This window comes from Elephantulus edwardii, unplaced genomic scaffold, assembly GCF_000299155.1.
Source record: "Elephantulus edwardii isolate Elephantulus edwardi_28Jun2011 unplaced genomic scaffold, EleEdw1.0 scaffold00151, whole genome shotgun sequence".
NCBI lineage: Eukaryota > Metazoa > Chordata > Mammalia > Macroscelidea > Macroscelididae > Elephantulus > Elephantulus edwardii.
Window position 1 is genome coordinate 6,683,238 of NW_006399901.1, and position 18,226 is coordinate 6,701,463.

The 18,226-nt window shown below is 44.9% G+C and overlaps 1 protein-coding gene across 6 annotated transcripts in view; it reads right to left on the reverse strand.

Moving 5' to 3' along the window:
* The window catches only part of GIT2 (G protein-coupled receptor kinase interacting ArfGAP 2), an 87,318-nt gene that overhangs the window by 6,598 nt on the left and 62,494 nt on the right, over positions 1-18,226 (reverse strand). For 2 of the 6 annotated variants that reach the window (XM_006894845.1, XM_006894848.1), the window contains 4 exons: positions 18,024-18,166; positions 11,459-11,707; positions 4,069-4,151; positions 1,851-2,039 (listed from right to left, as the gene is read on the reverse strand). In XM_006894845.1, the coding sequence (XP_006894907.1) occupies positions 1,851-2,039; positions 4,069-4,151; positions 11,459-11,707; positions 18,024-18,166 (664 nt within the window). Of the gene's footprint in view, positions 1-1,850; positions 2,040-4,068; positions 4,152-9,001; positions 9,092-11,458; positions 11,708-12,873; positions 13,072-16,110; positions 16,261-18,023; positions 18,167-18,226 lie in introns of those variants that run through there. The other 4 variants (XM_006894843.1, XM_006894844.1, XM_006894846.1 and 1 more) reach the window with 4 other exon arrangements.

Sequence of the window (18,226 nt, forward strand, 5' to 3'; positions counted from 1 at the left end):
ACAACAACAACAACATTTGTTCTAATGTTTCTGGTTGGCAGCAGCCAGATCTCTCAAAATTACAACATGCTTCAGAAATTTGTGTCTGATCCTTGTGCAGGGGGGCAGGCTACTCTTCGCTGCATCATTCCAATGTTAGTGTATGTGCTGCTGAAGTGAGCACCACGGCTATAAATAAATCTTTATTGGGGAGAGATTGCACATCTTTACGCTGAAGAGCAGGCGAGAGGTTTGAAACACTGGCATTTTGCTTAGCAGTGTGACACAATATCCCATGATAGCGGCATTCCCTTAATTCCTCTTCTCAGTAAATGGGAAAATGGACCCGGGAAGTCTGAACTGTGCACACACCAGGTAGAGAAGGTCAAATGAGGAGTCTAGGACGGCAGACCCAGGAATGTGAATGTGAACACAGAACCAGGACTTTCCTCAGTGGGAGAATCAACAGTGCTGTGTTGTTTCCTGCCTGGCCTTTGTTTCTGCCAAGGATGATGAGAAGGTCTTGACCAAGTCCTAACACTGGAGACCCAACGGAAATAAGACTCACTGTGGTGCCGACCAAACTCCACTGCTCAATGGGAGAGTGCTGAATGATGTTTACGTCTAAATCAGGCCATCAAATGGAAACCAGGATGCCACCCAGAAGGGACTGCAGTTCACTAGCCAGTCTCTGAGGATCTGCTCAGAAGACCAAATCAGAAGTAAGAGGGAAAAGCCAGCAATTCCTTTCAGTGAAAAGGAACCAATCAGAGCACAGATGTCTCCTTCCTGAGCAGAGAACAACCTAGGGCAAGATTAAGGTCCAACTTCTATTTCTAATTAATTTCTTCCTTAGAAGTTTACACACCCTCCCTACAAAGAAATTACATCAAGCTGTAAAGTGACTTTCTCTCCATGTAGAAGTAGAAATATCACCACCATCCAATATGCCTTAGCGAGCCCAGTGGTGTAATGTGTTAAGTAAGGGGCTGCTAAACAAAAGGCTGGTAGTTCGAATCCACGACTGCATGGAGAGGAGAAACTCTCAAGATGTACAGCCCCAGAGGAGGGTTGCTGAGTCAGAACCAACAGCCAGTGGTTGTTACTAACCAATTAACCAAATTCTATCTCTAGAGGCACTTCTACTCTGAGACCATCACAAAATGAACAATCAAACTCACACAATTTGATGAGTAGCAGGAGGGATTGGTAAAGGAAAGGGGAAAGGTCTGGTGTGAAAAACAATGTCTATGAATTCTATAAACTTTTTATGTAAAGCAGTATAAAACAAAATTTTTAAAAAAGTCAATTATAAAAAATACTAATAAAAAGACATTTGCTTTTGTCTGTTATTCAAATGTGAAGTTTCAATTACCTTAACGGCTCATTAAATTAGGGGGCGGGTGGAATCTTTTCCCTAACTGCAGGAGCCTTGGTGGCTTTGTGTCAAGGCTGGACTGCGGATCAGGAGGTCTGAAATCATCTGTGGAAAGATTCTGAAGACAGTCTGTGACACTTTACAGCCTCCAGAACCCCAGGCGGCAGTTCACTGTCCTCGAAGTCAGGAACCAACTGATGGCAGTGGGTTTTAGTCTCTACTTTAGTAGCTGACAGAGCTTCTCTTCCCCGCCCCAATGCAGTAGACATTTATTACATGGGTAGACTAGATAAAAACGCAAATTCATTGCCATCAGGTAGGAACTAACTTATAACTGATCCTCCTGTGGGTTTTCCAAGGTGGTTAGTTGTCTTTGGGGGGTGTGTGATTTATTATACTAATTTTAATACAATAATTCTAATACATAGCAGAGCTTCTCTTTTAAGGCACATGAAAACATTCTCCCAAACTAAGGCTTCTACTGCCCCCTCACCTGTCGTGTTTGTTCTCCTGAGCTGCTCTCAAGAGCTCCTGTATGTTTTTGGTAATCTGCTCTGTCTTGCGGATGACGTCCTCAGTGCTGGGGAGAGAGGGGCTGGGTGCTGCGTGGTGCTCGGTGGCACTTGGGGCATAGCTGTCCCCCTGCCACAGGCTACTCCTCTGCCTCTCCTTTCTGCTTGACCTGTGAAAGACACAGAAGTAGCTAAATAATACAGGTGCTCCTTAGCCGCTTCTCTGCCTCCAGAAGCCACTTCATCTGCGTTTGCACCAAAAGGCTCCCAACAAGGTGGCTGTGCCATCCCGACTGAGTGAGGAACAGGAGAGTGACAGGGTGAGGTGTGAGGGGAGGGGAAGCAACTGGGATAGGAGGACATGTCTTCATAAAATTAACCCCAACAATGCACACCCATGTTTACTGCAGCTTTGTTCGCAATAGCAAAGAGCTGGAAACAACACAAGTGCCCATCAACAAATGAATGGATAGAGAAGCTGTGGTATATTCACACAATGGAATACTACGCAGCACTGAAAAACAAGGAACTCATGAAATATTTACACAAAATGGATGGCCCTGGAGGACATTATGCTGAGTGAAATAGTCACAAAAGAACCAAATATTGCATAGGGCCACTGTTGTAAAAAGGGACTGACACTGGGGTTGAGGGAAGGCAGAGAAGGAGGGGAGGAATGATGTATACTGCACTGAAACAAGACGAGGGAGAGAACTGTTTAAAAGGGATATATGGTTGGGTATTATTGTTATGACAGGAGTCCAGAATGAGGGCTGAACAGTGGAGTGGACTTGAGGGGAGGGACTGTATAACACTGAAAGAGTTTTCCTTTTACTTTTCAAGGAGAAGAGTGAATTGGGGTGGGTGGGACTAGAAACCCTAAGTCTCTGTAAACTTTCATTAAAATTAATAATAATAAAATTAACCCCAGCAGAACTATGGGTATAAATGCTGATCGCAACCTAATGTTGGTTAGAAAAATTAAATGAAGACAACCATGAGAACAGAAGACTTAGATGGTACCCAGCAACAACCACTGACGACTCTAAAAGGGTAAAATGAGGAAAATATAAAATATGGAAAAGATCTGACAAGAGACTGAGGAACCCCTGAGACTTAGTCACCCTCCCATCCTACAACAAAACTCACCCCTCTTTGCTCAGTTTCTAAGCCAACAATAGACAAGTCAATTGTGAACAATGGAAACACTGACTCTTTAGAATAATTAACCACATAAGTGAAAAAAAAGGAGAATTTACCCAAAGATAAAGCCCAGAAGGCAGAAGGGGGAGGATTAATGGAAATCAAAATTACAGGGGAAAAGTGGGGGAAGGGAGATTATGTTGTGAGTATTCAAATTAGAAAACAAAACATGTCAATGGAAAGCCAATTTGCTTTGTATACTTTCATTCAAATCACAATTCAAAGAAAATGAAGGGCTCAACTGAAATAGATCAAAGCTCCCAAAGAGGCATATATAAATAGCATACTGCTAAGAGAAAAAAGAATAAGCATACTGCCAGGGAAACAAACAGATTTGTCCTGGAGAAGGAGAAACCAGGCTGCTCCTTGGAGGCAAGGATTCTAAGGCTTCGTCTGACATACTTTGGACATGTTGAAAGGAAGGACTAGCCCTTGGAGAGGGACATCATGCTTGGGAGGGTGGAGGGACAGTGCAAGAGAGGAAGACCCTCAATGAGATGGACGGATACAGTGACTGGGGTAAAGGGGGTAGGTGTGTCAGAGACAGTGAGGTTGGTTCCGGATAGAGGAGGGTTCAGGGCTATTGTACACAGGGTTGATATGAGTCACAAGCGACTCATACGGCACATAACAAGAGAAAAAGGCTTCAGTGATGTGGGAAGACAGTAAACTTGGAATTTATGCCCGAGTATTCCAAGACCTTATGGGTCTGATAATACAGAAAATAGACAACTTGTGGCTAAGGTTGTCTGCTGCAGACAGCGCTAGCTGCTGCTGAGGCAATTCTGACTGACAGCGCCCCCGTGTGTCACAGAGTAGAACTGCTGCACAGAGCTTTCTTAGCTGTAGTCCTGATAGGTCAGGTCACTAGGCCTGTCTTCCGTGGTACTGCTTTGGGTGGGTTTGAACTGCCAATCTTTAGGCTGGCAGCTCGGCAGAGCCTGTGTCACTCAGGCACTTGAGCGCCCACCCGCCACGCTCTTCCTGTGGCTGTACCCCGTGTCCTCAGGCTCCATGTCGTTGGGGGTATTGTCGTAGTCACTCTCTGGGGTGCTGTTCTGCTTCTCCAGCCTGGATGTCTAAAACAAAGACAGCGGAAAGCCTCGTGAGTGTGGAACATGAAGCATTTCTCTGAAGCTCTCCCCAGGAATCATACCTGTCAGGCTACACGGCCATCATGCTCCAGATCTCACGTGGGACCCGCACCCACCTTTTACTGAAAATTTTGTACATGGTGAACAGAGGATCCAGAAATGGTTTCTTTCCTTCACATGTCACATGCTCAGTGGCTGCTCTAAAAAAAGATTCTAGTCACCAGTCGCAGACACACCCAGCCACACACCCATATTTGGCTTTCTATGAGCTTCTCTCAATGTTGTTAATCCAGTGGATTCTGACGTGAGGCCCCCAGGTGTAGAAAGCAGAGCTGCTCCATGGGATTTCAAGGCTTTCAAAGTCTCTTTCTGAAGCAAATGGCTGGCCTGTCTCCTGAGGAGGTCTGAATGGTCAACTGTTCAGTCAGTACACCACCCAAGGCTCCATTTAAAAAACAAACAAATCCAATAGCATTTAAATAATCATAGGCCTTCTGTGCTGGAAGCCACTTGCTGAGCAACTGGCCAAACATAGCAGTTGGGACACTGGAGAGCCCACAAACCTGGGTGCATCCTCAAGGCCACGGTGTTAGGAGAAAAACAGGCTTCATAGCCCACACCTGGTTCTGCTGGCTCCAGCACCCCACGCCTGGGCTCTGAATGTCACTGCTGCCCCAAACACCCCTGGCTCTTCCAGGCCTCCACATCCTGAAAAAAAGAGTCTTGTCCATTTACAGTCATATGTTGCTTTCAAACACATAGGAATCCTGGCTTCAAATCAATTTTGTTGGTTTCAAAACCAAAATTTACTCTTTAAAAAAAAGAGGTGGTGGGGAGCTCTGGTGGCCTAGTGGCAAGGAGCTGCAACTACAATCAGAGGCGCACGGTTCGAATCCACCATATGCTCTGCCGGGAAAAGGAGGGACAATCTCCTCCTGTACCAGTCAGATCTGATTTGACGGAACACTCACACAAAAATAATAAAATAATTTAAAAAATTTAAAAAAAAATGAATAAATGGAAAAAAAAAAGAGATGGTAGATTTGGTCTAACTGTGGAAATTTAAAAATGGGATGGAGATTCAGAAGAGGAGCTCTCAAAATGTCTGGAGTATTTGGCAGCTGGGCCAACTAGAGGCCCTGGGGGCAGGGGGTGTCACAAATCCCAAAGGAGTCACATTTTTTTAGAAGGAAACTAGATAGGCCTTATGTACTGAGTAAAAATTATACCTTCTGTCCTCAAATTTAGCTTCTCCATTAAACTCACATAGGAAGAGATTGCCTATCTTACTTCTGCAGCGTCACTGGTCAATTTGAACTGCCAGAGACTCACAGCCTTTGGGTTAACAGCACAGCTCGCCATGGACTAGGTCACCAGCGCTACCTAACTTCTCCTGAGTGTCTGTGATTCCTTCACCCAGAATGGAGGTCCGTGTGTGTGCGCGCGCGCGCGCGCGCGCGCACTTGACTGATGACTTTGCAAATCATGAACAAGAGAGCCATCTCCAGGACTATCCCCTGAATGAAAAAAAAGTTCATCAAAACATGAGATGAAGGAATCTTAAAGCTGCTACTATAAACTGTGGCTAAGGACACAGCTGTCAACTAAGAGCCTCGTTTAAATATATGGCAACAGTATAGCATCATTTGAAAGAATAGCTGGTTTGGAGAAGGTCCGTTTCAGAAGTCTACAGTTGGATGATGGGCTCTTTACTGATGATGATGCCTGGTCCCCTCATGGAACCTGTGCGTACAGCGATGGAGCCACCTGTAAGGTGGAGGAGAGCCTTCTGCAGCCACATATTGCTTCCTATCCTGGTGGCCTCTTTCCTCTCTCAGGGCAAAAACTCTCTTCACCTGTCTGCTGAAGTCCCAAGTTTCTTTGGAGTCCCCTGGGCAGCCCCTGCTTCTCTGACAGAAGTCATCTGCTTTGAGCTTCTAAAATCCAACTGGAATGTGCACTGAACTCGCTGAAGTTCAACCAGCAAGTCACGGAGAACACTTGCTTCCCAACCAGTAGAATCAAGGGCTGCAAAGTCCAGTGTTTACTGTCGCTCTGTTCACATCACCTGTCAGTTTCATTAAATCAGCTTTGTAGAAGTGACAAGTGCGTGAGTGGTAGGAGTGCTCCAGAGGGGTGGCCAAGGGCAGTGCTGCCAGTAGTGCAGGGAAGAGCAAACCTGGGGTCTTCTGAGCAGACCTCTAGAAACCCTAAAACCCGTTTTCACCTTTCAAAGGGAAGCTCTGACTCATCTTTATATTTCTCTGTCATTCACACACACACACACACACACACACACGTGTAAAAAAATATACATTTAAGTAAGTATCCTAGAAATTCTTCCAGAGATGCACCAGTGGGACCATCTAGAAAACAGAACCGAACCCCTAAAACGATATTTTTATAATAGGTCTTTTTGTGTGTATGTATTCCTTAATGTTAAGTTTGATAATCAGAGTGAAGTGCATTATCCCAGAGAGATCAAAAGCATTAAGTATTTTGAAAAATACACCCCACATAGGGAGCTCTGGTGGCCTAGTGGCAAGAAGTTGCACTGCAATCCCAGAGGTACATGGTTCAAATCCACCAGATGCTCTGCTGAAGAAGGAGGGGCAATCTCCTTTTGTACCAGTCAGATCTAATTTGACGGTACACACACACACACACACACACACACACACACACACACAAAACAATAAAATAAAATCAACTTTAAAAAAAAAAAGAAAAGAAAAATATACCCTACTGAAAGCATGAACAAAGCTTCCAGAACAGAAGACAAAGCATAGTGGTAGCCACCCAGAAAAATGTGTTACTTACATATTAGAATCCTTCAGCGTTGTCCACAAAAGCAAATCTACTGGAGTTCAAGTTAGCCAGTATTTTACTCTTTGAGAAGTACTGTAAACATGCAGAGCCAAGCTCTATTGGTTAAAAGTGCTGCTCTTTCAAAGCTGTTAATAGAAAAATTACCTTTACAGCTGGTGCTGGTGCAGTTTATTTAATGGCTTTTCCATCTGCTCTGATTACAGACACACCATAACAATTTAAAGCCAGGGGGAAGCTGTCAAAAATAATCGGGATTACCAATTGGAAGGACACTACACTTTGTCTCAGCAAGCAGTCCCTAGGATGGTTTTCCAAACTACCAAAAACTGGGAAGAAACAAAAAACCCCAAGCCAAACAAAAAAATGCCTTCCAAATGCCACTGTGGAAGGGCATTCTGGTAGTCGGGTGGTGAGGAGCCGCGCTGCCGCAGAATAAAGATCGGCAATCTCCCCGCTCCCAGCCCCGGTGCAATTTCCTGCCCCTGAGAACCTACCAGAGAGTCAGTTAAAGGTTGGTTCTGACTTGATGGTACACAAACACCACCAAAATAGCTTGTTACAAAAGAAACAAAATTCCACAAGGGATGAAAAAGGAGTCTTACCTCTTACTAACAAAGCTTCAAATCTGGCATTTCATTACTGTTTATATGTCCCTCAGTTCAAAGGGAAGAAAATAATAAAACATCACCAGTGGATTTCAGAATGGCTTAAAACGTTTTTAAGGACCACATAGCAAGATTTCCTTTTCGTATATGACTTCTAAGAGAAGAAAAGGACAGTGTTTCTACATCATTCCACTGATGTGGAGGAAATATGCAAATCTCACTGTCTCTGATGCCTCCTTACTGTCCTTAATCTACCTTACAGGGGAACTTCCTCTTATGATCATAACTGATTTTTGTACAAGGTTGAGCAAGTCCTGACCTTACTTTCTCTATAGCCTGTGGTCTTTCCAAGACCTTCCCTGGTGACAGGAATGGGTGGACTCTTCATGTCCCTGTGTTAATGGTGGTGACAGGAATGGGTGGACTCTTCATGTCCCTGTGTTAATGGTGGTGTCTTATTGATGGTGCATTTGGGAGTCGGGACTGGGCCATATAAGTCAATGAACTGACTTGCCAAAATGCCGGGCACAGGGAAAAAGAAAAAAATGAACCCACCGTCACTGAGTCACTGGAGTTCCAGCAACCCCATGTGTTATACAGTAGAACTGTTTCACGGGGTTATCTGGACAGTAATCTTTACAAAACTCATTGACCAGGCATTTCTTCAGCAGAGCTGCTGGTAAATTTGAACTGCTAGCCTTTATTGCACCACCCAAGGGTCTGGTTGGGCAGAGATAGTACTTCATAAATGCTGTTTGGCTACCCCCCCCCCCTGTGAGCTCATCTGAATCCTGGATTGTTACTGAAAATGTAAATTATACAGAAGCAGGCTGGATTTGACCAAGAAATACACATGAACAGCTTCATACCAGAAACTGCTCTTGCCTCCTGAGCTCCCAGTGGTCACATGCTGATGTGGCTGCAGACACTGGACAGGCCTGGCTGGTGAAGTATGGTGCTGACACAGAATATGTCAGAGGTTTTAAGTTTGTTTTTTGTTTTTTTAAAAAAGGCATGACATTATAGTGCTTCAGCCAGTTCAAAGACACTAGTTTTGTTCTGGAGAAATCTGACCGATTTTCCTATTGATGACATTTAACCAGCAGCCAGCTAACTTTCTGATCATTTGAGAAGACAGCTAAGCTCTGCCACAGGTAGGGTGATTGGTGAAGGTTGTTAAAATTACACTTAACTGAGCAGTGTGGAGTTAGACCAGAAGAAGGGTCTCTCAACAGGTCCGAGTGAGTGCGTGCCCCTGGGCAGTGGAAACCAGAGTAGGAAGCAGGCCTCATGCGGGATAGAAAGACCATTAGCAGAGGGACAGACAGAAAGACAGATGCACAAAGCGCCATGAGCACTGCCGCCTGCTCCAGAGAGCAGCCAATTCAGAATGTACTTAACCCTTCGGGTGCTCTCGTCCCTCGACCAGGAGAGTGTGGAGGGGAAGGAGGGCAGTGACGAAGAGGAGGTCACAAACGCACTCCTCCCAATCTAGAAGGGGAGAGAGAAACATGCTAGGGAAGCCAAAAAACACACAAACCTGAGCCAGAACCTGCCTTCCCCTCTCCCCCAGCCCCTCAGTAAAAGAATCAGAAGCCCTCACTAGAAGACGGCAGGGCTGACGTCTCAGAGAAAGGCTGCTGACTGTAGTGACAGTCCTGCGGAGGTTTAATCCTCTAATGAGATGCTTCCTATAAATGGCTTTCATTTTAATAAAGCTATTTTCCTCAGTGTGTAACACACCGGGCTGGCAGGCAAAAGTTAGTGGTTCAAGTTTATGAGTCACTCCAGGGAAGAAAGATGGGTAATTTCCTCCCATAAAGATTTATAGCCTCATAAGCCCATTGGAGGGGTGGCCTGAGTCAGCATCTACTTGATGGCATCACTGCATGGCAGGTTCCTGGAGTTTTCTGTAAGGAGAAAGGTAATACCTAGCAACATTTGTTGGTTTTAAAATGTATATTGGTGGTGGTATGTGGCATGTCGACTTGACTTCCCATTCCTACCCATTCCCCGACTGCTGGTAAATAAATTCAGACTTCTAGTGAGCTGAGAAAACAAGAGTAGAAATGCCTCATAAGGGTCTTCAAGGCTGTAAATCTTTATGGAAGCATTCGGTCAGACCTTTCTCACAGAGAAGTGGGCAGGTTCTGACGATCAATCTTTGGGTTAGCACTTCACCACTGTGCCACCAGGTACTTCTGCCCACTCAGCAACTCCTTGAGACAGAGGCTACATGCCCCACTGGGGTTTCTTCTTTATGGAAGCAAATTACAAATTCTCCCCTGGAGGCTCTAACTGTCCACCTTTCTTTCATTAGCAGCCAAGCGCTTAACCATTATACTACCAGGGTTCCTTTGAAAATGCATAGCCTAAGGGAGCTCTGATGGCCTGGTGGCAGAAAGCTGCACTGCAATTCCAAAGGAACAAGGTTCGAGGCCACCAGCTGTTCCATGAGAGATGGATGGGCAGTCTCCTCCCGTGCAATTAATTGCCTCTGAAAACCTCTTAGAGAGTGAGCTATGGGTTGGTCTGACTACATGATACACAATACAATAAAACAGTGTGTGTGTTGTAGCCACAGAGTTGAAGACTCATGACAGAGACCAAATAAAATCAATCAGGACTGACAGCATGAAATGAGAAACTACAGGAATGATGAAAAGGTGGTCTATGTTAACAATCTGTTTCTCAGTACATATAACTTTTGTTAGAGTATAATATGACGTATTTACACTCTTAAGGTTTTGAAATGAAAATGTACAGGCTAAAAACTCACAAAGTTTCATTTTCCTGCAGTTTCTTTTCAATGACACAAATATAAGATTCTTAATTGAACGCATTGGCACTCCCATGATACCCAATAAAATCAGTGACTTTAGAAGGTAAAACCATGCAGTTTATAAAGAAGTGGACATACAGTTCCCCAAATACAACACCACTGTCATTTCACTGCTCTAAAGTCTGACATAAGTAAACCAGGGAAAGCTAGGGTTTCATTTATTAGAGTATACCCTTTAATCTGCATTCTTTACCCTAAAAACTATTTTAAAAGACTCCTAAAAGTTTAACAGAAGAAATAATAACATTTAAATATTTTTAAAAAGATCATGTAAGATTTAAAAACATAAGATTTTTAAAAGTAAACCAATTCAGAGGAAATGCGGTACTTGAAAACCGTAGATCTTATTTATTGCCATCGTGAGCTAAAAGTGTGGCTGTTCGAGTACAGAATACAATCTCGAGTATGCAATCCTTAGAAAAATCGAGGCAGCATTTTACATTTCATTTCTATGAAAGGGGCCAGCACACTCTCACCATGAAGCGGAAGCAGAAGCTGAGCAGGCAGTACAGGGATGGGGCAGGAAGAAGTTGTGGAAGCCTGGGCTCTGTGCCACTGGCCCACTGCGGGCAAGGGGGTTGCTATCAGAAAAGGGGCAGGTCTCTATCTATCTTGAAGATGATGGCACTTCCTTTTGGTTAGTTTCATGGTTTTTAGAAGTGGGGAAGGAAATAATAAAATAAAAACCACCATAAAAAACGTACAGTAATAGCTGGTTTGCGATATATGATGAATATAGGGGAAGGAAAGGGAAGGAAGGTGGAGGGGAAGCCGAACCCCCCATGTGGATGGCAATATGACTTCCTGTCTAGGGCCCTGTGTATAATGGAAACAGCACAAGCATCAGTTGACAGGTTGACACAGACAACACAAGGCCATTGTGGCCAAGTTCTCACAGCCAGTGTGGCCAAGCAGAGGCAGGGGTGGGGGTAGGAGTCGTCAGCAGGTTCAGAAGGGGAAGTGGTGGTCAGGATGGGTAGAGAGCTAACAGCAGAGGCGCTAGTGGGGGTACTTACGTGCACCGGGAAGGGCTGGAGTCGTGTCCTGCTCTCCTCCGGGTGGCTGACCTCTCCCATGGGGAGATATGCTTTCTGCCCCGATCCCGTCTCATACATGGACATGGGCCTACTGCCCCGGGCGGATGGACGTCGCTTTAAAGAAGAGTGGTTGGAAGTGTCTGTGCATTCAGAGACACTTGGCACCTGATAGAGAGTGGTTGTGGCCTGTTTCCTGAGGTTCGAATTTTCACTCTGGAGTGTTTGAAGCTGAAAGAAATGTTTGGCAGTGGGACTGGGTTGTTTTGTTTTGTTTTTCTATAGCAAGCAGAAAAAAAAGAAAAAGGCAAACACAACAAGTAAACAAATATGACTTTCACAAAAACAACAATTACAGCTAGCTGGCCTGAGAGTAAAAGGCAGCTACGTACAAGGATTCTTTCTAAAACAAGTGAAGCGCTATCAACTCAGGTAAGCCACTTAAGCAAAAGGAACGATTTACTGTTTGAAAAGAGAGAGAAACCATGGACAAATGCCTAACTTCAGAAAAAAAGTCAGGCACAGCGGGGCTGGGAGATGCTGGTAGGCGAGCTACACTCTGGATTATTCGATACTTATTTTCTAGTAAGAGCTTCCTTGGGTTCATCAGAATACCATTTAGATTAACTCCTCCTTCCCAGTGAGGCCCAAGCGATTTGCAAATGCCAAAATTTACAGGAGACACTGTGGAAGCGGCACAAAAGGAACCAGAGTGGCTTTGCAAAGCAAGAGAGGCACTGGAGGGCAGCACGCGGAGGTTTTAGACGAGCTACTGCATTCCAAGAAGCCCACGAGAAAAATCACCATCATCACCGGTAAATTTTTATTACACAATCCTCTTGGTATTCCAGACAACTTAGCATTTGTTCATTTAAACTGAGGGAGCCAGATTATGACACGTTTGCCACATTAACACATAATGGAGAGAACAGTAGATTTAAGGGGGCTTGTTTGCGTCTGTTTTTCTGCTTCGCGTGGCATGCTTCCTTTGCTCTGGTGAATGACAGCTCATCTCTCAGCCAAGGTTGGGAATTCTGGGCCTTTCCCTCCTTTGGCTTTGTCCTACCACAAAGGCACCACTGTGGCGTGTCGGCTTCACACCCTAATCTCCCTGGCACCTCTCCACCTGAGTGGGAGGCTGACCCTAGAAGCCACGAGAGATTGTTCTGGCCTCCCACATGGGCTGCTCTGCTCCGGGGTGTTGGGTAGATTAGTGAGCAAGGGTTCGGATGACTCTTCATGGCTGCCGTGTACAGCATAGGTAACCAAGTTCATTTTGTACTGGGTTCTCTCCCTTCTGGTGTGCCTTCGTCTTCTGTGACAATTTACAAGTGGGATGGAGGGTGGGGGGCGAGTTCAAGCTGTCTACACCTTGACAGCCACTGTAAAATCGGACCTAATTCCACACTAGTGGTGAGGTTTAGGTCTTCAGGAAACTGTATCTGCATCAGGAGATGGTAACTTTCTCCAGAGCAAACTCATTGAGTGTCAGGAGGAGTTAGCTTCTAGTTTTTTTATTTAGAGAGCACCAGATCTGTGGCAGACACACCAACAGGAGCTGCTCCTCTTCATTAATTAGCATCCTTTCCAAGCAACTGTTAAATGTGAAAGATCAGATACAAATCATGCCACTTGCTTAACTGTTATCAAAAACAAAACCAAACAAAAACTTTACCAACTCCCAAATAAAATCAACATATCTATGTGAAATCAACTACGTACTTTTCTGAGTCATTAAAAAGTGTTCTGAACTGGGGGCTTCCTGTCGCTTTCAAAGAAATAATCTTTTTCTGTCCGTCCCCCTACCCCCAAAGAGCAATGCAAAAAGAGATGACCGATGGCTTTACTTGTATCTGTGACTTCCTTCTCCCCAAATTCTACATTCCAGGATTCAGACAGGTTGAGGGAACCTATCAAAATTATTGGTCAGAGTGAGCATTGGGACACTAGTGGGGCTGGGAATTTGAGGAGAAAAATCAGACTGAAATCTTCATGGAGGACCATGCTATTGAATTCTGAAATGTATATTGAAAATATTTGGTTTAATTAAGTAAAACAAAAAAACTATCTGTCAAGGGATGTAAGCATTAAAGCAAGTTGGCCCAAGTCCAGAGAGGAAGGCATCGTGCTGACTGGCACCAGTTACTGATGTGTATGTACTTGTGCTTCTCTGGATATGGAAAGACAGGCCTTGGAATTGGAAAGAATCTGACCACTTAGCAGGCTTCTAAACTTCCAGCTTAGATTTCATTGGACTGACTGTCTGTCTTTTGATGAGTACAAGTTCTTAGTTTCAAATTAAAACCATTTTAGTCCTTTGTACTTTGTACTTAGAGGTCTTTGGGTAAAAGCTAACGTTACTTTAAAAATGACTCAATGCATCTAAGTGCCGAGGAGCTGGAACTGACTCATAGCTGACCCTCCACTGGGTTCTTGAGGTTGTAAACTGCATGGAAAAAAATTGCCCATCTTTCTCCTGCACAGTAACTAGTGGACTGGAAGCATCAGAGAGGCACTGCTTCTGGGGTCTGCCATGCAACTCCCTACAGACTACTTTACCACAGGTCCCTAATAAAGACTTGCTGTTACATACCATGGAGTCAGAATCAACTCCTAGCTGACCCTCCAGTGTGTTTTCAAAGGTAATAAATCTCATTGGGGGGGTGTGTGTGTGACTGTCCATCTTCCCCCCATACAACATCTGTTAGTGGATTTGAGTCATGAGCCTTTGTGTTGGAAGTGCAATTCCTTACCACTAAGTCAACAGAGGAGTAGCAGTAATAATAACAACAACTAGCCTACTTTTTTATTTCAAAGAATGTAAAAGGAAATGAGAAAAAAAAAATTCAAATGATTCTGTAGACTCAAGGAAATCAAGAGCCATTATGAGAAAAGGGCATATCATTTCCTTCCGCAAATGCTAAAAGGAACATTACAGAATTTACAAAAAGGTGATATTTAACAAATGATTGATTGACTAGCAAAGCCAGCATGTTTCAGAAAAAGTCTCATTAACGAAATTATTAGTTCAGTTAGTGGGACAAACTATGTATGATTCCTTAAGAGAAAAGTTATTTCAGAAAAGACAGAGGAAATGCAAATCCTGTCTGTAAGGGCAAAGAACACCTTGTATTCTAGAAGGAAGGCAAACTGTTTCTAGCATGGTGGTCCTGTGAGATGAGGACTATGTCAGCCTGCTGACAGCTGTTGGCCAGCCTGAGGCCGCACTGGGCGCTGTGAGGGCTCTCTGGACAGCTGGGAGCACCTCCAGTGTCAATTCCAGGGATGCGGCTGACACTTCCAATTAAGTCTTGTGCTGGTTTCCTTAGAATTTGTCTGAGTCTCTACCCCTTCAACTGCAGAGATGATAACCATTCAGCACAGAAAAACTAAAAGGGAATCTAGTAATTACATGCTCCCAGACCGAACCCCAGGCGAGGTGTGCTGTGCTGACGCCCTGGACAAGCAAGGAGCGGTTCCCTGGCCTTCCATTAGGTGTCTCTGGTAAGAGGCCTCTCCACAAACAAAGGGCCCCATGGCCTCAGGGAAATGAGGGGAAAGACATCACCCTCCAAATCCATACAGAGGTAGAGCCTCTACACAGCTCTGTTTTTCTGGAGGAAACAGGCCGAATCTCATTTTTTAAGACAATTAAATAATGGGATCCTAATGTTCTAGGTACGATCAAAGACCTTCCTATGCTTCACATTTTCATCCAGAACTGCATTCAGAATCTCCCTCTTTTTAAAAAAAATTTATTTAGTTTTATTATCTTGTGTGTGCGCACCGTCAAATCGGATCTGACTGGTACAAGAGGAGATTGCCCCTCCTTCTCCAGCAGAGCATCTGGTGGAGTGGAGTCGAACCACATACCTCCGGGATTGCAGTGCACCTTCTTACCACTAGGCCACCAGAGCGCCCCCAGAATCTCCTTCTTTTTTTTTTTTTTTTTAAGAATCTCCCTCTTTAAGGACATTCCTTGCTGCTGTAATTAGCTTGCGCTGAACAATCAGGATTGTTCCTCACTAGCATATGTTCGCTAACATACATGGCATATTGTGACTACTCACTGAGAAGCTACTGTGTGGTGGGTCCTGCTCTAAGCTCAGAGGATGTCTCAAATAAGTGACAGGTACTGGTAGAAAACAAAGCAGGGGGATGAGATGGGGCTGTTGGGGCAGGGGCGGGTGTATGGCCAGCAATTCAGAAAAGGGTGAAAAGTGACAGCTGCTGCCCAACGCTGCAGGGTAGGCTGGGGACTGGACCACTGGTCCACACTATACGCCTGTCTTCTTGGTGTGATTATGTTCAAGAAAGAGCAAGAAGAATCACACATGCAGGTTGCTTTCATGCTCCAAACAGTGCCAGGGTCACTGTAACTGATGACCAGTCCTTTCTAAATCTATCCACTTTGTTATTTATAGGGCCGCTAGGACTCATCAGCCATCTAACAACTTGGGAAACGTACTCCAGATAAATTTCATATCAAAGAGAACGAAAGCAGCTCAAAACACCATGGATTCTGTCTGTTACTAGTGTTTTTCTTCCCGCTGGCCCCAAGCATGGTGCCTGTGGGCATTCCTTGGACCAGGGATGAAAGGGTCAGCCACCCTGGCAATCGATGAATGTGTTACCTTTTTCTGCATAATTCTCAGCTCCTCACTCAAGTTGTTATTCACCTTCATTAGCTGTTGTATTTTGGCCTCAGAAGCCACTAGGGCGTTTTTGACCTCCATAAATTCTTGTACAGTGACGGGTCCATCTGACAAATCTGAATCTAGGCTCTAAAAATAAATTGGGGAAAACGTTCACAATCCAAATGGATGATAACATTACAGACTAACAGCTAGAGCACTTCAAATTCTGACAATGCCGCCTGGCTGCAAAAAGCCATTAAACCAAACACAGGACTCCAAGAGTCATACAACGTTAACATAAGGGGCGAGTTCACGTTTTTTTAAAAAAACTAAGTCACTGTCTTACAGGGAAGAGGCAGTGTGACTACAGTTCCTCTCTGGTAATGATTCTCCAGGTGACTATATCTTGGTCACCTTTTACTTGCTCCTTCATTTCAAGAGGGTTTTTCATTTTGTTTTGGTTTGTATTGTGTTTTAACTGAGTTACCAGGAGTGTAGCAGGCATCATTCAAGGTGCTCGGGACAGACCAGGAAACAAAACAGATAGATCTTCCTACTTCCATGGAGTTTACATTTTAGCAGCATGAGGCAGATACAGAAGGAAAGTAAATGTGTATGACAGAGGGTGATCAGCGTGATAGGAGAGAGAAGACAGCAGGGTCAGAGAGGCCAGGAGGAGTCACACCAGGGCACAACGAGGTGCACTTTAGTTAGCCAGCTGGAAAAGCACTGAACAGGTGAGATGTGAGCAGTAGCTGGAACGACAGGGAGGGAGGTTTTTAGGCAGACAGAAGGAATGGGGAGAGGAGTGGCATGGAGTCCGAGTCAGGGACACCCTTCACGAGGGGCCCTTCTGTGAACTCTGCCTTTTACTCTGTATTTGTCAGCTGCCTCAGGGGACTCCGGACAAGGAGTTGGGGTTGGTGGTGAGATGAAGGGCCTTTTCTTTTAGGGTCCCAGCAGGAGTCCCATCAGGCTCATCACTGAGGGAACTGGACACATCCTGCTAAGTTCATCTCCAAATTTCAGATAGCCAATTGCCAACTCCTTTCTATTCTTTCTTCCTATCCACCCATTCTCAAGCACCTGCCAAGTCCCTCCCCTGGGCTAGGCCCCAGGGGGTTCAGCCACGAGGGTTAAGCCCATGAGGCAGGATGCGCCCTCTCTCTCCCAGCCAGCCAGACCACTCTCGCTCCACTCAGGCTCCCTGGCTCCTCTCTGGTTTGCCTGCACCATCCTCCCAGAGCACCAGTGACCACATGGCCTGTCCCAACTGTACTCCACAGGCCCGTAGAGGCCCAGACTCCTCATCTGGCACTGTCACTCCATGGCACGGCTCCAGACCTCTGTGACAGCTTTGAACCCACTCTTTAGACTGCTTCTCTATACGAACAGGTTCCCCTCCATTTGCAGGTATCCTAGATTCCCACTCTCTCTGCCTAGACCACCCTTTCCTGGCATGCCGTCCCATAGAACCAACCTTCCCTGGCACATCGCCCTGAAAGAAAGTCATCTCCCTCCTCTCTCAATGTCTGGTGATGCACATCACTGTGTATCTTTTACTGCAATTAGCTCACCCATTAGGTGGTAACATTCTCACAGGAAAGGAGGAGGAGTCACCATATACATATCGGACTTACCAAACATGGCTGTCACTACTCTCAAGTTTTCTAGAATTATCACTACAGACCTTCTGTCATACAGTTCTTCACTTTGGGATAAAGAAGCCCTATTTTAAAACTATGTGTCTCCTTCCACTTTGGATTGGGCCATTTTAGAAGTGAACCCGACTTTAAATCTCCCAACCTTTAGCTGGGCTAGGCCTGGAGGATCTGCGGTCAAGGGAGATGTGAGAGGAGAAATATTTTTTTAAAAAGAGACAGATACACATCATTTCTGCTTGATCCTACCTTTTGCCTGTTTGCCTGGCTGATGGCTGTTTCCAAATCTGTGTCTTCGTCAGAGGCCACACTGTCATAGTCCGGCTGGTCATTGTCTTGGCTCTCGACACTGTGCTGGTTATTGATTGTTTTCAGGATAAGCTCCACACTGTCTATGGATCAAAGTAAAAAACTTTACTTCAGGTTTCTTGTTGTTATGTGCCATCTAGTTG